The 27,398-nt window shown below is 42.0% G+C and overlaps 3 protein-coding genes across 4 annotated transcripts in view; 1 reads left to right on the top strand and 2 right to left on the bottom strand.

Moving 5' to 3' along the window:
* PPP3CB (protein phosphatase 3 catalytic subunit beta) overlaps window positions 1-4,133 on the top strand; it is a 46,961-nt gene extending 42,828 nt beyond the window's left edge. For both annotated transcript variants that reach the window (XR_008438215.1, XM_053984332.1), the window contains one exon: window positions 3,760-4,133. The gene's annotated coding sequence lies outside the window, so the exon portion shown is untranslated. The remainder of the gene's footprint in view (window positions 1-3,759) is intronic.
* ANXA7 (annexin A7) lies at window positions 864-14,411 on the bottom strand. Its single transcript, XM_053984333.1, has 13 exons — window positions 14,339-14,411; window positions 12,785-12,842; window positions 9,783-9,999; window positions 9,362-9,463; window positions 8,148-8,188; window positions 7,793-7,895; window positions 7,412-7,506; window positions 6,309-6,422; window positions 4,897-5,067; window positions 3,259-3,429; window positions 3,071-3,146; window positions 1,730-1,842; window positions 864-1,214 (listed from the first exon to the last, which is right to left on the bottom strand). Exons 2-13 carry the CDS (start codon window positions 12,839-12,841, stop codon window positions 1,092-1,094), a joined length of 1,383 nt encoding a protein of 460 aa, XP_053840308.1. The 5' UTR covers window position 12,842; window positions 14,339-14,411; the 3' UTR covers window positions 864-1,091.
* Window positions 14,412-20,039: 5,628 nt separating this feature from the next.
* EIF3F (eukaryotic translation initiation factor 3 subunit F) lies at window positions 20,040-24,859 on the bottom strand. The gene is made up of 8 exons (XM_053984028.1): window positions 24,574-24,859; window positions 24,393-24,463; window positions 24,171-24,250; window positions 22,957-23,094; window positions 21,787-21,878; window positions 21,441-21,577; window positions 21,190-21,303; window positions 20,040-20,432 (listed from the first exon to the last, which is right to left on the bottom strand). The coding sequence occupies exons 1-8, from the start codon at window positions 24,842-24,844 to the stop codon at window positions 20,355-20,357; spliced, it is 981 nt and encodes a 326-aa protein (XP_053840003.1). The 5' UTR covers window positions 24,845-24,859; the 3' UTR covers window positions 20,040-20,354.
* Window positions 24,860-27,398: the final 2,539 nt, after the last annotated feature.

The raw sequence follows: 27,398 nt of genomic DNA, 5'->3' as shown, positions 1-27,398 counted from the left end.
ATAGTTTAAAATCAGATTTAGGTTGCAGACCACTGATATAAATAGAATACATAGGCTTTTTTGTATGATACACTTGATAATCTGTGGTTGCTGAGCAAAAACCTCTAGTTCATGCTGTCTGATGATACTAGAAATAGGTTTGTGCTGTTTGTGTGAGGGTGTCCTATAACAAAATTTTTACTTGATAAAGCTGAAGGAACACACTGCTTATTACCACTGGACTTGAAGCTTCTCTTAAAGTTACGGTTGGGGATAGATTCATTGCAGCTTTCTAAAAAAACCAAATGTGCTGTTCAAAGTTGTTCTCTTTAACTACTTTGAAAACATCCACATAGCCATTTATATTGCGTGGGTCACAACTGCTTTGGGTTGGATTTACAGGTTAGCATTAAATAAATGCTTTTTTACTGCTTGATCAGCTGCTGTATAACCCACTTCTTCACAAGGAGAGACTTCAGAATCAGATCCAATATGATTTCTCCTTTCCATTGCTTCCTTAGTTACCATTACGCTTAACCACTAATTTAAAGAATTTAATAGGTGTGTACAGTCAGATTCTGACAAGGCCCCTAAACTGTCAGTGTGTTGTGACTTAAAACTGTGCACTTGCATGTTTTTCAACATTATGATGGAAACAGGGGGATTAAAACAGGGGGATTAAAGGGGGATGGGGTGTAAAATGCTTGACATCACAGCCTCAGGCTTTGTCTTCTACATTAAGTTCAGTAGTTTAGGTATTTCAGGAAACTTGTTGAGTGCTAGAGATTAATTTGGTTGAAACAGTTGACTCCCACAGAGATGCATGCAGGAATCCAGTAGAGGGGAAGTGGTTTTGTCTGGGTCAAAAATACTAAGGCTTAGGGTCTAATAGACAAGATATATCTTTTATTATACAATAAAGATATTATGTGCTGTAAATTAAGGCATTGTAAGTGCAAAAAGCTTACTGAATCATCAAGAAAGCATATTTGATTAGGCAACCTTTAAAATTATTCTTTTACAGGGATAGTTAGTATCTACTTAAAGCATGTTTCATGTCCTTCAGTTTGTTTCAAAAAAAAAAACAAACCAAAAAACCAGATAATCCTCTTCTATTGCCCAACAATTGCCAGCAGCAACTGCCGGTAATCACCGCTTGTATCACTTGCTATCATTGTAGCCAGTGTCTTCTGATACATCTGTGTGAACATCTGTTTAATTTGCACAAGGTCAATCTATGCAAAGACAGAAAAAAGTAGAAAACTCAACCACAGTGTATTATTTAAATCCTAGACAGTGACCCCACACCTCCTCTCTTGTGAACTAGAGAACACATGCCAAGGGTGAGATGTGCAATGATTAACCCTGTGCAGTGGACAAGCCAGCTGGTCCCTCCAAGGATAGAGGGGCAGCTCCCAAAGCAGAGTGCAGCAGTTGTTCCATGCCTTGTTAAGATTGTGCTGTCCTAACTCTGAACAGATGAACTTCTCACCTGGAGGTGCTCACTTGCTATGTAGATGGGCAACAACAGTTGTTAAGGAAAACAAGCAGCTACTGCAATCTAGGCAGAGTTAATTAAATTATTACGTGAAAACTGACTTGTATTAACACATGCATCTAAATGTGAGCCCCATAAAAGCTTCATGCAGTACATGATTTTACACCTGTGAAAGGAGGACTAAGTGACAAGCTGGTTTGGGTAGATGGTTTTCTGCTGCATGTGACTGGTATGCAGGAGAGAATTTCTTACCTCACTGCGAGTGACTACAATTCTGATGAGGGTAGAATCATCTGTGCCAGCTCCTTTCATAGAATAATAAAGTCTTTCTGCAAAAAAGGCTGGGCGATTTAAAGCACATTGCACTGCAATAAAGTATATTGTTAGGATTAGTTCCAGTAATGTATCCCATATAGTGATACTTGGCAGAATCAACTTGGCAACATTTTTGCTGTAGACAGCTAGAGGTTGGTCTTAGTGAAGATCCAGTTACTGTGAATAACAGGACTTGTTTATAGAGCTAAACTTATTTTCAAGTTGATCAAATGAATTATTCCTTCACACAAAATCTTACAGTTAGTATGAGTTAACTCCTCTGGAATTGCTTTTCAAAACTCTCTGAAATCTTAATTATCAAACAGCTAATTCAAAAACAGTTCTTCTCCTTGGATAGCTGGTATTGGGACACAACGTATTTTACTCGTATTCCATTGCTAGAATCTCACTAGGAAAATACAAATGTAGAAGGTTCTCTAGTAGTTCTGCAACTCTTGTAGTTACAGAATAGATTTTGTTTCAGGTAGATTGTTCCACACAGAGACCAGCTACTATTCTTCTACCTTATTCTCAGACCTGAATTTTTCCCATTAAACTCTTGAGTAGAATACACTCTGGGAAGTTTTTGCTTATCCATTATGGCTACAGAATTGCTGTCATTTGGGTAAGCACTGATATGACTGGTGTCTCCAGATTTACTACTAAATATTACTGATTTTCACCATCAGTTAATTGTGCTGAATTGTGTTGAACTGCTTTATTATAACAGGTTAGTAGGAAAAAGTAAATTAAAAACAACGTCTTCTATTTTGCTAAGCTTGTCCTTAGTCACAGCTGAGCTTTTTTGGGTAGATGGTGGTGGGGAAGGGGATGGAAAGGGAACTGTGCCTTCAGTAGGTTCATGTTGGCTCTGAGGTTATCAGTGTGGGTGGCTCAGCTGTCTCTGCTAAGGAGCTGCACACCTAGTCACAGCTCTGTGACACTGGTGTACCCCCTTTTGCAGAACTGAATTACACAGCTACAAGCACTAACCAGTGACCCTTGTTTCTGAGCACTTGCCTGCCTTCCCAGAGAAGTGACAAGTAGTTTCTATGTGGCCTTTTCTTATTTGAAACTGACTTCTTCATGATTGTTGCTTATTTTCTTCATTTAAGTGCAAGATGAATCATATGAATAGTTGAAGCTACCTCTGTTCTAGCAGAGTCTCTGATTATGTGATCATTTGCCATATGGCCAGTGCTGAATTGGATTTTTCTTTGGTTACATTTAGGTTTAATTCCTAAAGGATAACGGGGGAGGGAAGAACATATAACTTACCAATAGTCTTCAAACCACGTTCCACATTTCCAGAAAATTCTCTATCAATGCTGCTTAATAAATCACGATTAGCAATCTACAAATAAATGAGATCAATATGTGGATGATGAAATGCAGTAGCAACTGGAACCTTAATTTAAAATAAATACATTGACCAAGCTTATTTGAAATCAGTGAAGACCTCCTACCCTGGAGTATGCCTCAACTGTTGCTTTCAGCTGCGGAAAGCTTCTGCTTGCCAGAACCATATTAAAGCAAGATTCATCAGTCCCAAGTCTTCCTTCACCCGCTTGGTACAGACGCTGAGCATCTTCTTGAGCTTTTTGATAATCCACAGTTTGATTCTCATCACGATTACCCTTAATGCAAAGACAACAGATTTCAAATGAAATTTCACAGAGAAATCTGTTCTTTAACTGCTTGCAGTGTACATAGACCCCAAGCAGAAAGAGAAGTAGTTTGAAATACATTACATTGCTTTACAGCTTCTGTTTGTTTTAATATTCTTTATAGGATGTAAATACAAAAGTGGCTCAGACCCCTATCTGTAGGACATGCTTTAAACTGCAGATACACTGACTCAGATAACTTCACCTCTCCAAATCATCTCATACTTCTAATTAAGTACTGTACTTAATTCTCTATTTTACTTAATAATGTAAGCTTTCTCTTGATTTGTTTGTTTCTAGGCTTCAAGTTGCAAAGACTCTTCCCAAACGAACTAATGAATTATCTTACTGAATATGCACACCTGAAATATCTCAGGTTTCCCTCCTATTTTATTTAGAAGTTGCTTATTTCAAATAAGAATGCCTTTAGAAAGCACTTACTACACTTGTGTCAGTAGGGCTTATATGACATTTTATGTGCTTTGGTGGTTGTTTTGGCATTTTGCTGCCCAGTGCATGGATGGATACTGCTAAACATACTGGCTGAGTAGGCTGAATACATTCTCTCCAATACTGTTGTATCTATAGAGATTAATATACTATTTAAATGATGTGGTTGTCAGTTATTGTAAACTACTGGATTTATCAAAATAAAAATTAGCAGCATGAGCTTCTCCAGGTTTGCTTTCTTGTGAATTTTGACTTTTAACCAAATATCTAGAGCATAGCTGAACTCTCACAAAGGAAGAAACCAATGAGATAGAGAAGTGTCATAGAAATTCTAGAAATAGGCAAATTGATCAGAGAAATGTGGGAAGTTGCATTAGTTACATACTTCTTCCTAAATATGAGTAATTGCAAGTTACTATTCTTCAACACAAAATGAGCCCTAGTAAATGATGTAGGATAAAAAAGCCCCAGTGGTCATCTGAGTTCAACAGCAGCACCTCCCTAAGTTTGGTCACATAAAGGGAAGGCAGGCTATGGAGTAACCTGGGGGGGAAGTTTTGCCCTGTGGCACATCTTATCTTGTTTGTAGGGATTCTCACAGGCATTCTGCATACCACAGAGGTTATCCAATCAGCTTCACCCAGATCACTTTGTTAACATATGAAAAAAAATGTATCTTGCTCTAAGAGAGGTGTAGAGCACTGCTTTAGAGGATCACTTGGGTGCATCTGCACAATATTTCCACGTAAGTTCTGATATTAATTGAGGGTGCTAAATTAGATCACAGAATTCATCATGGATTTGTAGATAAGAAGTATCTCTTGAGGAGGGACTGAAGTATCATATCTTAGGGAAAAAATTAATGACCATGGGCTAATTTCTTAAAAACCGGCCTCTTGCTAAGCACATACAGGCTATTTGTGGAGCCATTATGACTAAACACATCAGATGTTATCTTATTAAAAAAAAAAAAAAATTAAAGCTTACTTGGCACATAGATATAAGTAATCGTTCAAAGTGTCCTGAAGTGTCTGATCTGATGTCTTGTTCAATGTCCCTTCCAAATTCTGATTTATAGCAGTTCACTATTTCACGAATCTCCTGGTTTGTCCTTGTGCAAAGGATCTCGATCAATACACTCTCCTGAGTGCCTGCTCCCTGTAGGCAGAGAAAACAAAGGCATAACTACAGAGCACTATCTATGTAGTTTCCTTCAACTGTGAAATAAGGCAGTCATCTGGTATTTCAAAATTTAGTACAATCTAGATTGTATATCCCCGCAGTGCGAAAGCACCAAGTCTACTCTATACTTAAAATAGAATGAAGATTCCTCAAACATGCCATTCTGCACCAGTTCAGAGAAACACTCTAAAACTATACATCCACATTAGTGACATTGGCCAAAGTTAAATGGAAAATGGTTTAGGAAGGAAATTCTTTGGCAACCTTAATCTGGAAATTTACCAAAGGAAGGTAAAGCCTTTTAATAATCATTGAAGTGAAAGTTACACATCTAAATTCTGTTTTGGTCAGTAGACAAGTGTATTCCCTATCCAAATATGGCTGCTTCCACAATGTGGAACTTTTTATAGATGCTTCCCTCTCCCAGGAATAAAAGTTAATTGTGATTTCTTTGTACAGAGGGATCTTACTGGCATGAACATCTCAATTCAGGGAAGGATTAGATAGGAGAGGAGATGTATGTGAGACTTCTAGGTAATCTTATATTATGCATTTTTGAAAATGGTTGAGTGGCTATTCCCCATCAAAGGCAGATCTTCATTTAAGCTCTACGTTCTCTAGAAGGTGTGCATTCATACATGGGTTGAGTTACTCATTTCTACTTGCAAGCTGCTGCAGCTCAAGCAAGACATTCCAGTAACTGGATGTACCAGTTTACCTGAGTTAAAAGTTTAAACCAACTAGCTCACCTAATCTCTAAATGGTGTCTTTATATTTCAATAGATATATCCATCATCTGACTTTAAGAAATTATTTTTTCATTGTCTTTTTGGGGGAAAAAAAGGGATAATCCAAAAATACCTTTCAGTAACAAAGGTTTGTTCCTAGTAAGAAAAGGCATATAGTTTAAACAGTGGTTATGGTTTTAACAGTACCTTGGCCCTTTCTAGGTTCATAGCAAAAATTATGCCTAAGTGGTAGAGAACAAGGTTCTGTCCTGCAGCACTTCCTCTACTGAATGGACATCTGCCCTGGCTAATTGGCTAATCCTGCAGGAATTGTCTGGAACTGGGGGCTGCAGCAGAAAATAATTTTAAACCCTGCAATCCCAGGGTTTGTTTGACACTAGTGGATTTTTCAACAATGCTGAGACCAGGTATTCTTAGATGAGCATTTTAAGATAGTTTAAAACTGTTTCCTTCACAGGAATACTGTACCTTCATCGCATGACGTAAACTCCAGGCATCATAGTAGGTACTAGGCATGAAGAGGGCTAGAATCAATTCTTCCACGTTACCACTTAACTCAGACTTCAGATCTTTAATTAAATCCTGTTCAATTATAAACACAGAAAGGGCTTTGCAGAGTGTTAGGCATATATAGGTCATATACTGAAGAAAGATCAAATTAGAACTTCTGTGACTTATTTCTACCTTTCTATCTTCGTGCTTTTTTTCCTGTAAAGCTTTGTTTTATTTCTTATTAAGAACTTCCCTCTGTCCAAATCTCTGACAGCTCAGCTCTTCTCCATTATCTCCTCACTAATGCCACAACTACAAAATTTCACTTTAGGTTGCAAAAATGACAGGGAAGTGTCACCCTGTTCTTTTGAGAGTTTTAAAGTTCTTCTAAAAGTTTCTTCTGATGTTTACATATTTCTACTCGAGTTTCTCAAACACTTCATATAAACAATGATTGTTTTGCATTCTTCTTTGTGGGAAGAGAGAATTGATGAACTCTTAGTTTGACCAGTGTGGTTGGAGAGGTGGCAGTTCCACCCTCCAATCCACTGTCACTTTTAGAATTCTATATATTGCGGAGTCAGAAATAAACTTCCTCTTTTTTCCCCTCTTTTGATCTTAGCGTGCTGATTTATTTCATGTCGTAGTGCGACAGGGAAAAAATTAAATTAACCTGGAATTTTATTTACTATCAAATCCTCAATCGATTATTTCCCAGTTTGTTTCTTGGGAAAAAGAAGATTTCAGTGCAGGTTTGGGTGCATAAAAAACTCAGTAGTTTCAGACACTACTACAAGGGCAGTTTAAGATTGATTATTTTCTGTCAAGCATTAGAGAAGCTTCTTGTGTGGTCAGGGACAGAGACAGCATCCAGCCTTCCCCCACCTCTCCTTCTGCCAGGTATCCAGACAATCCTATATCAAATACCAGATTTCTCCCAATACATAAGGAATATAACCAAAAGAAGTGCATTTTAAAAATGCTCAAATCATTCCCCAAGACTAAAATGCAACCAGGCAGTTAAAGCAGCAGCTGAAAGACTGGGTTTCTTTCCCAGTTCAAAGAACTAGTGAACATACCTTGCCATACATAGTCTTGAAAGCTGCCTTGATTTTTTGCCTTTGATCATTGGAGCGGTTAGCAACAACATTTATGATGGCCTGCTCATCAGTTCCTTGGAAACAGAAGGGCAATGTCATGTAAGAATGTCATATAGTCCCTCCAAAACTGTACACTTTCTACTGTTGCATTTGGGCATAATTACATACTAAGAGGCTGCTATTTAAGTCCACCAAATTTTCTGTGTAACTTCATCTACTAAATAGCCCCGGGCATTTTGAAAAGGTAACTTTTGCAAAGCTTGTAGGGAGGAAGTATGGTTAAATAAACACTGAAGAAAACAACAAAATGGCATTAAGAAGTTACATCAATAGGAACTAAAGCTTCTATTTCTTACTTACCAAAACCCTTCATAGCTTTGCGTAGGATTTCTGCATCCCTTCCAGCATCGAAGTTTGGAGCAGCTTGAATTGTACCCTGGGTACACTGAACCACTGCAGCAGGCTGAAAATAAGAGTCACGTGTAACTAGATATCTACACAATAAAATTCAAATTAAAATCACAACTCTGCAATCAGTACTTCAGAAGGAGTTCTCCATTTCTTCCACTAACACAGAATCAGGGCAACATTACTCTGAGGGTGGATGGAAACTCCTGATGCAGAACAAAATTGCAAACTTTGGAAATCAGCTCTAAAAACATTAAAACTACAGAAGCCACATAAGATTAATTATAGAAGAGAAAACAGCACATACCGGACCAGGCATTGGGGATGGTACTTGTCCACCAGGAAATCCTAGTGAAAATAAAGAACAAGGTAGGAGTAATTAATTAGGTCTCCTCTTATTATGGAAATGACATCTAATCTGAATATAAAGTCAGACCTACCACTGCACACAACCTCTTTCCTAATGGTACCTACCACAATCAGTAACTGAATTTGTTCCCTTGGGGATAATGGGAAGAAGCAATCACAGATGCACTTTGGTACGTACATTAGCAAGGCAATTCTAAAAATACTAAACTTACTGGTGCTGTGGGATCTGGAAGGATCTTTCCTTATGAAATTCTGCTATTTTTGACAGAAGCCAAGATAGCCCAAACAAATGGAGAATGTGTGTTCAGTGCTCTCTTTAAAAGCTGTAATGTACATTTTAAAATGCCTAGCATGTAAACAATAAATATTCAGAATTCATTGCTGCAAAAAGGATTGAAGGAATCTCATTTTGTGATCAAAAGCACTGGTAATACAAAAGCTAAAACTATTTTTTTGTACTGGAATTTTATTTTTATTCATAATATGTATGCACATCCCTTATAATTTTAATAGAAACTTAGTAGAGCAATCATAAAACAAAAAGGTTTTTCTGCTTCAAATTTCTTTAAAACACAGCTGATGCATTCCAGGACATCATCTCTAAAGTAACTGAGAATCATCTCTAAAGTAAAAGAAAATCTCTATAGTCTCTATATATCTCTATATATGATTTTCTAAAAGAAAATCATCTCTATAGCAACCGACCACTCAAAGCATTATAAACACTGCACTGCTTTTTAAGCAAATGAGTGCATTCTCCTTTCCTCTTTCAGGAAAGTGTGTCAGGGATCACAGTGAACACACTCATCTGAAAAATGCAATTGAGATTAACAGAACTGCTAGATACTCACTGAATGTGGACTCTGGGTTTCACAGTTCTCATGAGATACTTGCAGTTTGAAAAAGGGTAAGCACCTAAACCACTACATCATGACCATTATTCAGGGACAGCCATCCCCTCTGGATGTAGCACCTACAGAGATGGTTCTCATCAGCCCTTCAGCAGCCTGGTCAAGAAAGATGCCAGGAGGGGCACAGCATACAAACCTCAACAGCTACAAGTAACAAAGGTAAGAGCTTAATTTGTTACTACCTATCCTGGAGTCTTTTGGTTTAACCATGGATGCTTGAAGTTTCTTATATATGACATACCTGGAATTTGTGCTGGTCCACCTCCAGCATAGCTTTGGGCAGGAGGCTGCTGTGGATAGCCACCAAAGCCAGGCCCAGTGGGAGGCACAGCAAAGCCAGGGCCTGGAGGAGCCAGGGACAAAAAAGCCAGACTTTAGCACACTTAGTATTTTGTACTTGACTTCTTGACACAACAGGAGCCAGTTTATTAAACAAAACTATGTAAGAGACCGGTTTCTCCATGTCTGGCTGTGCAGTGACCCAGAACCACCAAGGCTCTGCCATCAGCAATGCAGGTATTTACTGCTGGATGGCAACCTGGCTGGCTGCCTGCCTGCACCCATCACTGAACAAAGCTGCTTTTCTTTACTATTCCTAACGAGCACAGGGAATGGTTACACTGGAAATCACTCCTGACTGGTACTGTAACAAAGGATCTTACCTCCAGGATAAGGTGGCATTCCTCCAGCCTGGGGAGCTCCAGGGAAGCCCCCTGAAGTGGGGTAGCCCCCCGCGGCAGGATACCCTGCTGCCCCTGGAAACCCAGCATTCGGTGGTGCTGCAGGATAGGTCCCTCCTCCTGCTGGAGGGAATCCTCCAGGAACAGCAGGATAGGCATACTGACCAGCTGGTGGATAGACAGACTCCTGTCCTGTTGGCTGAAGCACAAAAATTTAGTATCAGTATGCCTGTTAACAGCACATTAGAGTTAAAAACTCCCAAGATGTCAAAATGTCCATGTGTATAATAACAATGTGAATGATACAATTAGCTGTAGGGCTTGAAGCAGCAGAATTCTTGAAGCCTGGATGGGGTCCTCCTGGTTGGGTGTTCTGATGCATCTCCTATGTTGACACAGAATCAGGGAGTGCTGCAGGGTGGAAGTCACCTCTGGATGGCCTGAGATCCCATCCACTCTCAAAGCAGGGCCAGCTTTGGAGTTGGGTGAGCTCATGCAAGGCCTGATAGTTTTCAGTATATCCAAGGAATGACAAATTCACAGCCTCTCTGGGCCCCTGTTCCAGGATTTGACCACTCTCCTAGAGAAAAATGTTTTCCTCGAACCATTGCAATTGCAACCTGTATTTGCTAGCTGCCCTTTCCCTGAGTACCTCTGACAAGAGTTGGCTCCAATGTCTTTATTGCTCCTTCTCACCCACCAGAAGACTGAACAGATCTGTACTTAGCCTGCTCTTCTCCAGGCAAGCAGCCTTACCTACACATGCTCCTCTTTGTCTATGTCTTTGTTGTACGGGGAGGCCACAACCAGACACAGAATTGCAGAGGTGCTCTTGCTAAAGCCTGGTGTGTCAGTAGCCTTCCTCCCTGAGGACTTGCAGTGCTGAGCCACATTCAACTTGGCAGCCACTCGGACTCCTGGTCCTTTACTGGAAAGCTGCTCTTTCTATCCCACACAAGGAGGAGGTGAGCTCAGCTCAGCTTGCTCTCTATGAAGAATTAGGAGCTCACCTCCTGTTAAAAAACTTTTAAGAGCATAGTAGCTTTGAAACTTCTGCCTGTCTTGCACAAACAGTATTTTTAAATGCTACAGGGCAAGAACCTTTTGGGGTTTTTTTCCCATTTCCTTTGGAACCCAGGTTATAAAGCATGGATGTTCAATGACTAAATGTGGATCTCTGAGTCAGACTGAACACCTGTTACAGGTTTTAAATAAAAAGAACAAGTCCAACAGCTAAATATTTGTTTTGCTACATGTATGATTTACCAGCCATACTACAAAGGTTGCTATTAGCATTAAGATATATATTAGAAATATTTCGTTGAATGATCTGGATCTCTGAGGGAAAGCCCTGTAAGGTAAAAGTCATTATACATGATCTTAGAAATCAGGCATTCAAAATCAGCTTCATAATGAAGCATAATGGATGGACCCATTACTCACTTGCTGGGAATCATCTTTACTGACTAGCTTTAGAAATACAAGTCACACATTACATATAGTACACATTCATTGTTGACCCCAGAAAACAGAAATAAAGTGCAGAGCAGAAAAGCCTAGCTCAAATGTTCTTGGGTTTGGCTGCCCCAAGATTTCTACCCCCAGATTCCTGTGCCCAGGCTATATAATATTCTTTTCCCCAGAGATACAGTCTAACATTTCTCTACCTGACTCAACAAAAAGATTTTATAGGAATTTAGATTCATAAATCCAAAATTAGGATGCTCAAAAGCCCTGCTCAGATTACTATCAGTGCTGCAGAAAAAAACAATTTCACATATGCCTTTTAAATTGGTTATCCCATTAGGCATCATCAATGAGACTAGGAAATCATTGATAACAAGTCTAAAAGGTCTTTTACATTAATTCATTAAAACTGGCTGGTTTTTAGATCCTAGCTAAGAAAAAAATATTTTCAGATGTAGTTAAAAATAAACTACAGCTAAAATAATGAGACCTCAACAGAGCCCTGGGGGAAGAAAAGAAATTCTGGAGTTAATAGTCTTGTTTCTAACATGTTTGTCTTTCATTTGACTGACTTTAGTGTTTCAGAATAAGTAAGGGTAGGTTGTAAAGCAAAATCATCAGAGAATTCATTGCACGTATTTATATGTATATATTTATATTTTGCATGTATTTGTAGCTTTTCAGTATCTTAAAGGCATTTGGGCTGAGATCTGTGCTTAAAGTCTGGTTCTGTACTGCATACCAGTAAAACTCCCACAATTACAGCATGACAAGTGCCATGAAAGTGCTGTGAGTGCCATGATCGGTGCCATAAAAGCACAGATTAATCTAGCTTTGAAAAATATTGCAGACAAATCAAAATGACTGCAGTATCAGTCATACCTGATACATTTCAGCCTTCCATTCAGTTGTGACATGAAGGTGGAACAGTCCTGTGGATGGGGTAGTCAAGATACAGTGTTCTCTATCCTCAGAAAAATATTTACTTGGTGTTGTATGAAAGCTGGGCTACTTGAGTGAAGTGTTCCAAGCTCTTCCTGATGGCTGTGACCACTGAAGCTTGTTGAACATCTCTATAAATCCTGGGATATGGCTATGTGAGTATTTTGTACAGATTGGTTCAGAGATTACTTCTAACCCTACATGTAAAGGGCCTCCTATTTACAGAAGAAATTAAAAAAAAAAAAAAAAAAAAGAGTTGTTGAGATGAGACAGCTGTATTTAAAAAACCAAACTCACAAGATAAAATAAAACAAGACCAAAGACCTTTCTGGAACAATGGGCATCACTAAAAACACTAAGCTTCCTTCTTGGAATTCTTATGTGACAGCTGTAAAGTCATCCCCAGAGAAATACAGAGGAAAACAAAGACTAGAGAACTAGAGAACAGGGTACACGAACTGACTACTACTATTTACTACTAGCTACTATTTACAGACACATGAAGCACAGTCAGAAGGGATATTCACACAATAGAAATGCATTAGGAATGCAACACATTCAAGAGCCATACTTACAGGATAACCTGGGAAAGCAGGGTAGCCATCAGAAGGGGGATAACCTGGGTATGACATTCTGGGAAAGAAAAAATAAAAAAGGTATTTTCACTGTGAGTTTGGTATTTTCATCTTTGAGTTTGTAGTAGGTATTTGCTTGCTAATTATCTGTTTAAATCACTTGAATAATCTGCTATTAACCCACAGAACTTTTCCTCTTTTTCTCTCCTACATCTGACCATAGCAATCAGAATTCAGAAGGGAAGCATCTTCAACTTATAGTAATTATAGTCATTAACTATCACTCTTACTTAAAGTCAGACAGACATTTAAGCGTAGTAAGAGACTCAAACTTCCAGAAAGCTTTGAAATGCAAGATATACTTTGAGGTGCCAGCAGGAGAGAGGTTGGACCCTTTGCCAGGACAGAAACCACGCAGGTTTCTGGACTGCACCAAGCACCTGTATCCGTCATCCTGCACTGCTCTGCTCTCAGGGGTAGTTCCTGGGAGAAGAGCAATACCCTGGCTATCCCATGTAAAATGGTAATTTGACAAGAACAGGTCCCTGTTCTTGAACATCCCTCAGCATTACTTCATTTGTGGAACAAATTTCTATTTCCTGACATTAACTGTTTCTTTTAGTCACATTTTTAACAGAGGGCCTTGGGGAGTGGGGATAGAGATCATCCCATCCTGCATGTTGCAGGGAGATTTGAGACCATTAGCCAGGTTATGAAACTTTTAACGACGGGGGGGAAAAAAAATGGACTTTAAATTTGGCACAAGCATCCTCAAGTTGAACAGTGGCTCTGACATAACTACTTTTATAACCAAAACAACAACAGATTTTTTTCCACCAGACCGTCGCTTCCCCCCGCTGTCCCCGGATGGGCACGGGGCGGGTTAAGCCGGGGGCCGAGTGTGAGTCAGCTGCGGCACTGGCCCGCGGTGAAACATCAGCGGGCGCGCCGCGCTCCGTGCGCTGGGCGGGAGCTCAGCCGGTAAACACGGAGAAGTCTCCCCGGCCGGGGACCCCCCGGCCCGGCCCGGCCCGGCCCGGCACCGCACGGCGCCCGCCCCCGCCGCCTTTAAGGGCCCCGCCTGCCGCTGCCCCGCTCCGCTCCGAGCAGTCACGCATCGCCCCAGGCTCCTCCCGCTCCCTCAGCCGCCAGCCGCGGGCCGGCCCGGCGAATCCTCCGGTGAGGTGGAGCTGCGGACGGACGCAAGTATCCCGGTGTCCCGGTACCTACTTCTCCCGAGGCCGCCTGACTTCGGCCCCGCTCCGCAGCGCCAGGGCAGCCCCCGCCGGGAGTGCGGCTCCCCGGGGCAAGCGGCACCTCCCTCGGCCGGACACCGGCCGAGCCCCGAGCTGCGGGCGGCCGCGGCTCCGGGAGCGCCGCCGGGGGCTCCATCTACACCCCGGGGCTGGGGCCGAGCCCCCGAGCGATGTGTGAGCAAAGCCGGGGCTGCGGCCGAGCCCCCGGGCGGTGCGAGCGGGTCCGGGCCGGGGGCTGGGGCGAGGGGCACGCGAGTGGCGGCCGGCCGGCTCCTCCCTCCCCCCCCAGCCACCTCACCTGAGGGGAACTTGCGGAGCCTCCGGCCTCTCTCCGCAGCCACACCGCAAAATGGAGCCTGTGCGGGCGGCGATGCCCGCCCCGCCCCCGGCACCGAGCCCGCCCCGCCCGGCCCGCGGGCAGGGGCACCGCACCCGGTGCCGGTAGTGACGGCCCTGCCAACACGGAACCCTTTGCTGCCCGTGCAGGCTCGCCTCGCCTCGCTGAAGGAAAGCTGTGAGATGCCCGGTTGTCTCTCGGGACGGACGAGAGGTGAGCTCCCAGGCGCAAGTGCCACAAACGCAGAGCCACTCGCCCGTGGAGCCGTGACAGGGGAAGCGCTCACGCAGGAAGCGCCCGGAGATGCTGTCCCACGGGAGTCCTTTGCCACCCGCTAGGAAAGGGAGAGAAAAGTCCACACTGCAGTTTCCCTGCAGCACCGCTGCAATGATTTCTGCCCTAATGCGTGTAGGTTTAAGTCAAGTCTGTAATCCAGTAACACATGCGTCTTTAAATCAAGATCATTGTTTAGTAGCTGCAGGGAGTCCATCAAGTCACCCAGGCCACCAGAACTGCACGTAACAGGCAAAGAATATAAAAGAACTAATTGCATGGAGCTGGAGGAGCTGCTCCTTTTGCTGTAGTTACTGAAGACAAGGATCTATGTCCCAAGAGGACATAAAGGTAAGATTGACTGACTACTACATACATTTTTCTAGAAAAAAAAAATCTTAATTATAGCTATTTGTATGTAATTACGGGGAGTGCCCTTACTATTTTGTTTCTGTCTGTTGTAATGTTTATTAATATTATAGTTTGAATAGACATTATACACGTGTAGTCCTTTCTTTACCTGATGGTTAATTATTCATAAGGCATTCTGACAAACAAGATACAACTTATGAAGGCCTCACCTATGATATTATGCACCAGTTACTTTAGGTTATAAAAAAATCCCCTGTTTTGTTTATGACAGATGTGTTAGCAGTTTGGAGACCATTCCAATGCAAACAGTTTTGGTTCTTTCCTGTAACCTGGTGCAGCACTTCAGCTCTAGATGAAATAACAACCACTGTTCTCTTTATCCGTAAAACAGTGTGAAGTGCAGACAGCAGAAAATAGGTGGGTAATAATTTACCATGTTTGCTTGCTTCAAATGAAGAGCACCTAAAGCCACATGAATCTAATACATTACCTATCCAGGAAAATTGGGCTTGTTCTCTCTTGTTTACCCAGAACACATCAGGAGTGGCTGTAAGAATCTAATCCTCACAGCATTCTTCAGCTGACACTCTGAGTGCATGTCTACTTTATTTCACCTGTTAAGCACATTTCTTTCAGGACAGGTAAATATTTTAATCCTTGTTTCCATGGGAACCAAGTACATTTATAAAATATAAAATTCTTTATCTTTTTCTTTTAGTGGACTGTTTTGACTTAAGCTACCCAAGAAAAGAAAAAATGTTTTAAAACAAATTCCTTTCTTTTTGTGTAAAAGGAAGAAGAGAATATTTTAAATAAAATTACATGTGTCTGAAGAATCTGTTAAATGCATTGAATGTTTATGTATCAACGAGAATGTTTGGAATTACTTTTTTAAAGCATGCAATGGAACCATTGTGGTCATCTAATTTCACTCTTTGTATTTAGGGAACTCTCTTGGCTTTTTACTATACCTAGAACCTACACATTTAGGAAAGCTTCTAAAACCCCATGCAGAGTCAAGGCAGCTTCTCACTATTAGAAAATTCAAGTTTAGTGGAGAGACAAACTTTTGTTCTTCTCTTTGTAATATTCTTGCATCTGATCCTAAGACATGGTACTGGACAGAATTCTGGTCTGGAGTGACTTGGCTCAACTACATAGTTGTTGTCAAAACAGCTGAAACAAAACTTTTTTTCCAGAGGAATTTATTGTTGGTGATGTAGGCAGCTAAAGCATTGCTGCTTCTCTATGTGTCCTGGTTGGAACATTATTTCCCACTGAAGTCATATGAAGTATTACTTTTGGTGTTCTACTCCAGCCAATATAATTAAATTAAAAACAAAGATTTTCCCCACGTTTGTTGTAAGAACTGTTCAGCTTTGAACCATAGGTCAAAGTGTAACAAACCCACAGGATACTGCAGTGGCCCAAGTCTACATTATGTACTAAATCCACTTCTCCTGTTAGACTGCCTTGTGACTGCAGTTACTGAAATGCACAGTGCCAGTGAGCTGTTGAGTTAACCTTCCCTGTGTGCAGGGAGCAGAGCGAGTTCAGCTCCCTTGAGGCAGGAGGAGCCCTGTGTTAGGTTAGCTGCGCAAGGGAGTCACTGCCCCGTGAGTCATGTTAGTGCTCCACCCACCCTGCTCTGAACATCAGCGCTTCCCACAACCCCTGCGAGAGTTGCCAACCAGTCTCTGGTTCCGTTGTGAGGAAATTGAAGCTTCACCCTTCCTCAAAGCACAGGAGAACAGCACCTTGTTCTGCTTAACTGTTCTAGAAGGGTTGTGTGTCTAACATTTTCACATCAATTTTAATCATTAGGACTGAACTCATGAATTTCAGGTATAGGTGGCGTATGTCCACAGGTTTACAAAATCTCTCACCAAAACACTGCCTCCTCTTAGCAGCAGGTTTAAGTTTTCTGCCAAGAAACTGAAGTGACTCAACTAAAAACACAAATTTAGTGACCTTCATTCCAGTACATGGAAATAATCGCCAAATGAAGTTGCTATTCTGCAGTGAGGATTTAAGTTTCAAATTGCAGATAACAATAAGGTCTGTTATACCCAACAATATAGAATTTTTTTTCTGCTGAGTCGCATCAGTTAAAAAATAGTGGACCATTACTACCTCCTGAATTTTTATGAAGGCACTCCTTAAATATAAATTATAAATAAGATAGTTTATCCTGTAAGTATTAATTTTGATAAGAAACACAGCAGTCTTACTGTGCTGGGAAGATGTCAGAGTGAAGCATAATGTCTGTGTGCTAATTAAACTGCAGCTTGTCCAAAGTCACCATGCTCACTCACCATTTTCATTGCCTCTGTACTGCCCAGAGGTACTTGGCTGAAACTCTCCTCCTTTGTTGAAACTACCTGAGATTGTGTCTGAGAAAGGCCCAAGGCAACAAGATGGATGGACTTGATACATTTCCTCCAAGTTATATCAAAAGAGAACAAGAGAATTAATTGTAACACTAAACTCTGTTCTGAATGTTATTATGTATATTGAGAAAAAGACCTGTTCAAGAACTTCATGCTGAGGTAAAAACCCAAGTTGAACTCAACTAAGCCAGGATTAAAAAAAAAAAAAAAATCTGAAGATGTTAAACATTTTAACATTCTTAATAATTTACATAATTTGAGCAGTTAAATACTTGAGTGCTGGGAGGTGGTAAAAGAGTTGTTTGAACGAGGTATTTTAAAGCCTAATATTTACCAGGAAAATATGTACACTGTCACAAATAAATACAGTAATGTCCAGGAATTTATATTCATTCAGAGAAGTCATCTAGGAAAAGAAAATGCTGAATGCATTACAGAGGATGGAAGTTTTTTATTGTATTACTGAGATCACTAGTATGACTCAATATAATATACAGAAGAATACCAAAGAATTATCTATCTTGACTGTGTAAAGCTAACTTTGTCAATTATTTGGAGCAACACATTCTGAAGAAACATACAAACAAAGATAAAGTTCCCTAATAAATTAATGCAATTTACAAATCAATATGAGTTAAAGCTTGAAATCCTTGGTGATATTTCTTGACTCCCAAGCTTTTCCCACCGGATTTTCTATTGAACTTCAAGTTTTTAGACAGGTTCCTGTAGAGTGGAACAATTCTAATAGACTACCTTTAGTAATTTGTGTCAACATTTTACAGCTCCAGAGAAGGAAAGCCTTCTAGGTAACAGCACAGCTCAGGCTTTACAATTAAGCAAAATGGTGCATTACATTTGTGCTCACTGGGTTGTCCTTCATAAAAGTGGCCACTGAAATTTGAAATCAGACATTCAAATCTCCAGAGTCAAAGTAAGGATCACCACAAGGACAGAATGGATGGAATCAGACAGAGTTTTTAAAAGGAATCTCTTTTCCTACTCCACCTCCAAGCATTTGGCAATGTCCTGTCTTGCAAAGGCCTAAACTCATGGACTTTGGTCACTTCAGACACCTCTGCTTTGCAGTGAATCTTTCTACCTAGGAAGACATGACCTCAGTCCCTTTTCACATATCTTCATTATTAATCTTCAGTACTCACAAGGACTGGCAAATTCCACAATGATCACAAATTGTTCTTCTTGGAACTTTGCATTTTGTGCACACCAGCTTATAAAACAACAACATAGATTTTTAACACTCTAAAAGCTGAATAGCTCTCTTTTTATGTTTTTTCTCCCTTTTCCTAAAAGGGAATGACTAAGAGTTTCCTGCAGAGGAGAGATCAGGGAAAGAGTATTCTGCTTCCCTCTCCTGCAGCTTCTTTGCAGTAATTGAGACTTATCCACCTTTGCTGCTTTCTCTTTTCTGCTACTTGATGCCGTGTCAAAACTTTCTTCAAAAAACACCAAGATCTGAAATTTTTGAAACATTAAATGGCTGAATTTAAGAATATTAAGTTTAAAGAAGAGAAAGGAAAGCAAAACATTTTTATTCAGACTAATAAAAAAACAGAGTTGAGTTCTAATACTTCTTTAATGCTCAAAAACAATATTTTCAATGAGATGAGGATCTTTTCTGGACCTTCAGTTTTCACTTACATTGACCTTGCAATTACAATTTAGCATTGAGTCACTGGGGGAACTCTCTAGATTGGAACAACTACTACAGGATCTGTAGATTTGTAATCTGAGTCTTATTCTTGGATTTAGCTGGCAAATTACCAGTTTTGGAGAACACTCTTTGCGTACTTCAAATTAATTCACCAAACTAGATACAGTCCTTAGTAAGGTGGGAAGAGTTGTAGAAGAGGGATGGTTTAACTCTGTTAAAGCAGAGTCCCTCCTCAGCACAGCTGAACGGTAAGACAGGCTTCTAAAGGTAATGCAATTGGCAGAGACCGTGCAAAGTAACAGCTGACATTTGTATTGGCTTTCTTCTAGCTATAACTTAGTAAACATGAAACATATCTTGGGGAGAAAATGGGGTTTCTCTTCACATAATTTTAGCAGCAGTACAGCATTATGAAATAGAAAATTCCTATTTGTCAACACCCAACTTTTAACCTCAAATCTCATGGATTGTAATTTTGCTGTCCTTTTCTTCTTTGGCAAAGATGGAAACTCCAGTAGCCAAGCTTGTTTAGGCACAAATGCTTTTCAAACTCTTTTACCATGAACTCAGTTGCTGGTTTTAATTCTCTGAACTCCCTCTTTATAAGGGGTTAATGCTATTGGCCTTTACTTCCTTTCCCAAACAATCAGAAAATAAGAATATGCATAATTTGAATTTACTGTTTCGTAGTCTGTCAGTAGCCTGCTGAAGGGATATACACAGCACCACTAATAAACCAGAGACTATTCTGCAGTCCTTCATGGTAAAGCATATTATATGCAACACAAATTCCCACACTTTCAGTGTGCTTTAGCAGTTGGAAAAAAAGCCTGCAAAGAACTGGACTTCACTCCCATCCACTCTTTCTTTCCTGATGCCATCTTACCCACCCACCCACTTTCAGAAATGGATTCATTACACAATAAATGAGAAACTTTTCTTTCTAGACAGAAGCCATTGTTGCCACTGCAATGGAACTTTTATTCCAAATACATTCTTAGAATAAAGCTGTATTTTGTTATACAAGTAGACAAACCCACAAGACATAAGATTTTCATATTCCATTTTAAAATACCAGGTTCAACTGAACTGCAGCTGTTCCCAATCATTTCCTAAAACATGTTAGGGATTTTTCAGAGCAATAGAAATAACAATGTAAACCAAGTCATGTAGGTAATTAAATTACAGTCCAAGGAAATTTCTAACACCACAGAAAAGTGTATCTGCTCATTCTTCGGGTTCCTTAAAGTGTAGGGTGGCAAAAGTTTCTTTATAAACTCAGAAGTTTTTCATTGAGAGCAATCTGTGACTGTGTGAGATTTGCCAAGTAGGTTACCATCAGTAGGTCCTGAAAGGGAGGGGAAAAAAAACAAGTGATCAGAAATATTAACAAATCATAGCTTATTAGAGAGCTGAATTTTTAACATCTGTAAAGCATTTTACAATCAGCTACAAGAAATATTGTTAGTCCTGAAAGTCCTACCCTAAGGAATGCTTCCCTTGCAGGAAGCTTTTGGTATTCCTGGCATATGAAACACTGCTTGTGAAATTTTAACTCTGAGTTCACCCATGTTAACCAGAGAAGTCAAAGGGTATAAGCAAAATTAAAAATTAGTTCTGGTATTACAGACTGTGGGTGAACCACACTTTCAGAAACTTAAGTTTTCTAAAAATCTGCTAGAGAAATCGGGTAGCAGGCTAAAACCTTGTTCACGTTTGTAAGTGTTATGCAAAGAGATGGAACTCCAGCTCAGGCAAAAGGATCTGGCAAGTCACCAGTTATTGCTGAAATAAAAATTATTTAAGTTTGGTAATTCCTACCGTCCAAACAATATGAAAGAAGAATTGGTACTGGTTTTCAGATTACTTGCAAAATTCCCAAGTCCTTAAAAATAAATACTTTTATCTGCAGTTGCTTGCGAGATTATGCTGAGCTTCTTTATCCACCCTCAGCCCTTAAAACACCAAATTACAGACAGTAAAAAAGCTATATTAGCTATTAGCATGTTGGTATGAAAAGATAGATCATAGACAAATTTATGTCTGTATGACAAATTTCCAAAATTGCTAGCAAGGCACAGAAAAAAAATCAATTAAGATCTTACATTGATATTGCTGTTCAACATGGTCTCAAAGTCCTCTGGTGAAATCTTTGGCACCTGGTTAATAAGATCCATCAGGAAGCGCCCGACAGTGTTGTCAGCAGCCACTTTGCCAGACTAAGCATAAGAAACACACACTTCAGCATAAGTGGAACTCAAAGTTTATGGCCCAGAAAGAGAAATAATAAAAGAGAAAACCAAGATGCACAAGTTAACATCAAACTGTTTTCTGGCTGATAGAAAGCCCGCCTTACCAGCACGTCCTCAGCGTACTGCAGCACCATGGTCAGGGTGTCCTGGATCCTGGCTGACGCTGACCCCACCTGCTGCAAGTCACTGGACAAGCCAATCACACGATTGGGGCTAAAGCAGGTCTTCATGATAAGATCCACTGGAAGCAAAAGGAGGATCAGTGAAAAAAAGTGACTGCCACAGATACCAGTTTAAACCCTTAACTTGTTGAAGATTTTTTAGCTCAGCTTCAGCAAGACAGTCTGATTTCCAGTAAAATTCCCAGAATGGCAGTTTTACCAGGGTAAAAGAAGCATTTGAACATTGTCACAACAATAGTTATAACCAAAACAGGAAGAAAGCACTCACCTCCTATCCGCTCTGTATCATAATAAACATATTTCACTGTTAGGGGTGTGAACATCACGCCCATAGTTTTACCAGGGACTCCCATTGGGGCACTAGGAAAAAAAAGAGAACAACAAAACATTTTCAGCATGGACATATATAGGGGAGGAGGAAGAGATTTCCATCTCAAAGATCTCTGTTAGCACTAAAGCATGAACACGAGTATGTTACTCATTCTCACCAAAATCAGCAATTTTAAGACCCAAGGATAACTGAGGACAGGAAACCAGTTCTGGCATGCTATTAATTGCTCTTTTTCATCCAAGAATACTCCTAGCTGGTTTGACGTCAGCAAAAATGCATGAAGAACTAAGTACTACCATCTTAACCAAAGTTCCTTCTTGCTTTTAGAGAAAGTGCTCTTCTATCCTGAAATACTTCATGCTTTAAGAAATTACTGAAACAACAAGCAATATGACAAAATTAATGTACAAAGCACTCTCAGCACCTTTATTATACCTATTATTCAAAGTATCGAAGTCCATTTACGCTTTAAGTAAGATATCATGGAACAGTTCCCGTTTTAAAGATGCACAGTCAAGAAGTAGCACTTTTTCTACAAAGAAAAGGGTTTTTTTCCTTACAGAGCAGAGCTCTTCAGCCAATACTGGGAGGAATTCAGTGAGGTGGAAGAGTTTAATTTCTCAATGTTTAATCTCCATTGTTAATTGATAAGAATGATGGAGCTAAGGGGAAGAAAGACCCATCAAGAAGATTCTGTTTGAATTGTTTTAACCACACTAATCCTCCGACTTCTGTAAGTGTACTGCTGAGCAATAAAACCCTATGGCTACAGGCTAGCATTCAGTCAGTGTGATGGAAGTTAGTGACATTACTGCCAGCTGTGTGAACCCTGTGAAATGTCCCAAAGATGTTCTGAAAATTGGTAATTAAGTCACAATTCCCCACGCCAGTGAGGTTCCAGTTAATGAAGTCTTTCAGCCTACATACAGTGGTCAAGACATTCCAATGAGAAGTAAGCCATGATCCCTGGCTCACCACTATGTGTAACTACTGCACAATATTGTCCAAAAAAGGACACTGTGTGCCACTACATTTCTTGCCACTCTGATGGGACATCTCTCAGTAATTCAGATTGCTCCCCTCCCAGAAAGGCAGCTCCCAGAGTACCTGACATAGGCTTTAATGCTCATGCGTGAATTCTGGAGACTTGTGTCCACAGTGAGGTGGATTGGATTGTGCGCTTCCCGGCTGTAATACTCATGGATCAGGACTGAGTGCTCCGTGATGTCGTGACCTGTTGCGTACCTTCAAAAGAACACACGTTAAAGAGCCATTCTTCCAACATTCAAATGCCCAGTGTTCTGTATTGCTGGTATTTAAGAGGTTTGTATCCTAAACCACCGATTTCCAAACACTGAGCTGTAGCAGCATACTAAACGTAAGTGTTTGAACTGAGGATTTTTGACTTTATGGCCACCTGTCCCTGAAATTGTTGGAATCACAAGCTGAGCATATCCATGCCCAAAATATGCACAAGGCCAGTGTTGTAGTACCAGCCATAAAACATCAGTAAACTGACATCAGACACCCAACATTCAGTTATCTGTCACTGTGCTGTAGACCAGCTTTTTCCATCTATGTAATCAAAGCATACCAAAGAAACTTGGATGAATTTTGTCATCCACAAATCACACATCCCTCTGCAGGAGGTCTGACTTGTTAATCTAGCTCCTTTAACTGCTCTACAATTAGCATCTCACATTCTCAGGCAAGCTCCTGTCACTGAAACTGCACTCTGCCGTGCTATTAGAAGGCTGTTGAGGAAGCTTGCTCCACAGAAAGAAAATGAAGCCATTTTGTAGGCATGAAAAGAGTGATAAACACACTGTGCCACACACTCAGACAAACACTCTGTTCCCATAACTGTACTGATCTTGCTTCACATCCCACACACAGGGTACTTCCAGCAGAGAACTAAGTACTCAAAGTGCTATCAGTGATTCCTTCTGACACCTCTGGTACATTAAAAGCCTCTTTTGTATTCTCCCTTCTTTCTAACCAGTTAACTTCCATGGTACAGGTTCTATTACAGGAAGTGAGTTCCTCTAACAAAGCTAGGCACACATTCTCTAACACATCACTCCTCTGTGGTACCTTGCTAGACATAAATAAAACCAAATCTTTTAAGTCTCCAATGCCGTCTCTCCTTTTCATGAGCTGCAGGAGCTTTACCACTGACAGTGTAACAAGAGTTGCAAGATATGACTGTCACAGGCATTAGTGCTTCTGCTTTTCCATCTGTGACAAAGTGAATTATGTGCTTTAAGTAAATTAAGGAATCAACAGACCTACTTGTATGTTCTTGCAGAAGGACAACTTACCAGCCCAAGATGATCTCGCTAGGAGACACTTTCTTGTGCAACTCATACATGTTTTTGGCAAATTCCATATCCACAGCCACCTGCGAAACGGGAGAGTGCCGAGACGGCTGGTTACAGGCTGCTGAGCCCGGAGGGCAACACGGGCACCGGCCGGCAGCAGCGGGAGCGCGGGGGTCGCGCCCCGCCGAGAGAACTCCCGCTCCGCCCAGGCCGCCTCCGTACCTCATCCTCGGACTCGTTGTGCGGGACGGAGAAGCAGTTGGTGACCTCCACCGAGTGCTTGTCCACGGTCCCTGCGGGAGGGAGAGGAAGGAAGGGAGGACAGCGGCTAAGGGGGGCGCCGCGGGGAGGGCGGGCGCTCCCCCCGAGGCTGCGGCGGGCAGGGCAGGGCGGCGGCTCTTACCCAGCAGCGTCCCGATGACCCGCGCCGCGCCCTCGTTGCGCCGCTCGAAGCTGTCCACGATGGAGGCGAGCACAACCGGGTGCAGCCGCACCACGCGGCCCCCGGGGAAGGGGCCCGAGAGCGCGGCTGACAGTGGCGCGGCCGGTGGCGGGGCCGGCGGAGTCGGCGCGGCCGCGGGGGGAGCGCTCCCCGCCGGGGCGGCGGGAGCCGCCGTCGGACTCTGCGGCGGGGCGGCCGCGGGAGGAGCCGCACCGGGAGCTGTAGCCGCCATTTTGCAAGAGAGAGAGGCTGGGTCCTCCGTACCGACAGTAATTGGCTGAGCCGAACGTCTGTCATGCAGCGCCGCTTCCCTATTGGCGAGACGGGCGAGCTAAGGCTATCTGTTAGCCAATCCGGAGCGTGCGATGAGGGGGGGACGCTCTGATTGGAGGAAGCGCGCACCGTCTGTGACTGAACCTTACTCTTGTTCCCACCCTCCCGGGGCCGGAAAGTTCCTCAATTGGGCTCTCGCATTCCCCGCCTCCCCGCTGTCCGCTCTCCTATTGGCCAGCAGCGCCCTCCCCGCCCGTCTTTAAGGCCGTTTATTGGCTGCGGAGATGCCGCTCAGCGCTGCGTCGGAGGCAGCGGGGTCGCGCCTGGTGCGCGGTGCGGTGATGCGCCCTCCGCCGGCGGGGCTGGGCGAGCGCCCTCGTGCGGGCAGGCTGGGCACGGCAGGGCCGCTGTCGCGGGGCTCAGGGCGCCGTGAGGGCGCGGGCGGCCGGTGCTGCCTCACGGCGCTGAGGTGGTGGCGCTGCAAAGGCAGCCGGGCGGGCTCGGCGCCCGGGTAAAGTGCGAAGGTGCTCCAGTAGTACTGTATGCGCGGCTATACAGTCTTTGCGGTCTTGGTTCTGTGAGACAGGCAAGTGCTGTTAGTCTTTATTGCCTCAATAGAAGAATAAGTGGTTGTCAGGTATTCTGCCGAGAGGAAATGCTGGTTGCCCCTAACCAAGGTTTAGTGACAAATTCTCTTCCTGGATGACACTTGCCTATTACTTACAGTGCCCCGTGTGTTCGCTCTCGAGCAACGAAGCTGTGCGGGTGGGGCAGCATCGCTGAGGCGGTGAAACCTCACCGCGGCCCGCAGCTTCCTCGTGAGGGGCGGCGGAGGGGCAGGCACTGACGTCTGTGGTGGCACTGACAGGAGCCAAGGGAAGATGTGTCAGGGCAGATTTAGTTTGGATATTAGAAAAAGGATCTTAAACCCAGAGGGTGGTTGGAACAGGGTCACCAGGGAAGTGGTCACAGCACCAGCCTGACAGAGTTCAAAAAGTGTTTGAGCACTGCTCTCAGGCACATGGTGTGACTCCTGGGAATGGTCTTGTGCAGCGCCAGGAGTTGGACCAGTGGGTCCCTTCCACCTGAGGATATTCTGTGAAAAGAAACATTTATGCTTTCAATAGCTGCTAAGAGGACTTTATTATTTCAGAACTTTGCTTTCTCTTTATTAACCATTTTTATCATGACAGATGACTTTTGGAGTTTTCTCTGCTTCATTAGTTCAGGCCTAAACGTCATCAGTTAATGTGCAGTTTCAGCTATGTCATTGAAGAAGGCTCCTGAGTATAAAAGAAGCGCCTCAATAAAAGGATCACACATTCTGCCTGTGTGGAAGCAGTTTGCTTCTCTTACGTAAGTGGGGAACACCTTTCAAAACTACAAAGGAGTGCTAATGCATGGGAGCATGAACAGATTTTATCTCTTCATAAAAGCACTTCTAGGTCTGTGTACCAGTAAAAACTGGATCTCCTATTCTTAAGCTTTCTCTGTGCAGCCTTAATTTCTTGTAGGTGTGGCTGGGTCAAATTGCATAAAGCTTTAAAATGTTTCTGTTCCCGTAGCTTTGATGTGTCATTGAGAAGTCTAATGTGTGAGGTGTTCTTGTTAGAGAGTAGCTGTTTGATCTCATTCTTGTTTGCATCAAACTGGGCTTGGTGCTTAATTTGACATAGCTGCAGAGTCATGTGGAGCGAGCAAGGCTCTGTAAGAGCCCATTACACTTTCATGTTTTCACCTTAAAAATTGGGCAGCTTAACATGAAGCAGCAGTTATGCTTCAAAACTGGCAATTGTGATAATCTTCTTGTAATTCGTTGATGTCAAGTTGCTGCAAGGGTGCCAGGGAGTGTATGTAGTGAGTGAAGATGGATAGCTTGTATCTTGAAAGTCAAAGATCAGTGGTTGGCTCGTACAAAGCCCACTTAATACAGAGACTGTATAAATCTAATGATCAATCATATGCCTGGGGCAGATGTGTCCAAGCTGCAAAACTGTTTATTCCTTGCTAAATGACTGCTGAAAAATGATACCTATAAAGGTATAATTAATATTGTTTCACAAAGTATCAGGTTACTTTTAGAGGTAGATACACTTATCGGTGGTGCCTATTGATGAAAACTTGACATACATCTCTGATACAATTAAGATGTTGAGATACTACCCCACTGCAGTAGAATCTGTCTGCCTAGAGGGACACAGAAAACACATTCCCATGTGTACATGGATCAGCATGGTAACTCAGGGCCTTCTGGTTTTACAGTTTCCCTTGCTAGGTTTCCCTGCATCTGATTTCGATGGTGAATATAATTATCTCCAAGCTCTGCTCTTGTATGATTTCTCTTTATAGGTCTTGATTGTGACTGAGTCATTTGCTGTCATGTCAGCTGCAATTTCACTGGTGGTGTGTAATTTCTTTATCAGTAGCCATCTTCTTATCTTGCTTGTATTACTGGAATTAACATAATTTCTTGCTCTAGGGGATATTTATTATATTCCATTAAAGGTAAAGTA

Source organism: Vidua macroura, chromosome 8, assembly GCF_024509145.1.
Source record: "Vidua macroura isolate BioBank_ID:100142 chromosome 8, ASM2450914v1, whole genome shotgun sequence".
In the NCBI taxonomy this organism is placed as follows: Eukaryota; Metazoa; Chordata; class Aves; order Passeriformes; family Viduidae; genus Vidua; species Vidua macroura.
Note: the sequence above shows the minus strand (reverse complement) of the source record. Positions and strands in the feature narration are given on the sequence as shown.

Excerpts from the sequence above, each read along its gene's own strand:
- ANXA7 (XM_053984333.1), bottom strand. The coding sequence starts at position 12,841 with ATGTCATACCCAGGTTATCCCCCTTCTGATGGCTACCCTGCTTTCCCA. Across the intron at positions 5,068-6,308 it reads GTTTACGTCATGCGATGAAG|GGAGCAGGCACTCAGGAGAG; the intron begins GTACAGTATTCC and ends CTCTGCCTACAG. Across the intron at positions 1,843-3,070 it reads ACGTGGTTTGAAGACTATTG|TGCAATGTGCTTTAAATCGC; the intron begins GTAAGTTATATG and ends ACTTTATTGCAG.
- EIF3F (XM_053984028.1), bottom strand. The coding sequence starts at position 24,844 with ATGGCGGCTACAGCTCCCGGTGCGGCTCCTCCCGCGGCCGCCCCGCCG. Across the intron at positions 24,251-24,392 it reads ACAACGAGTCCGAGGATGAG|GTGGCTGTGGATATGGAATT; the intron begins GTACGGAGGCGG and ends CCCGTTTCGCAG. Across the intron at positions 23,095-24,170 it reads AGCGAGATCATCTTGGGCTG|GTACGCAACAGGTCACGACA; the intron begins GTAAGTTGTCCT and ends GTTCTTTTGAAG.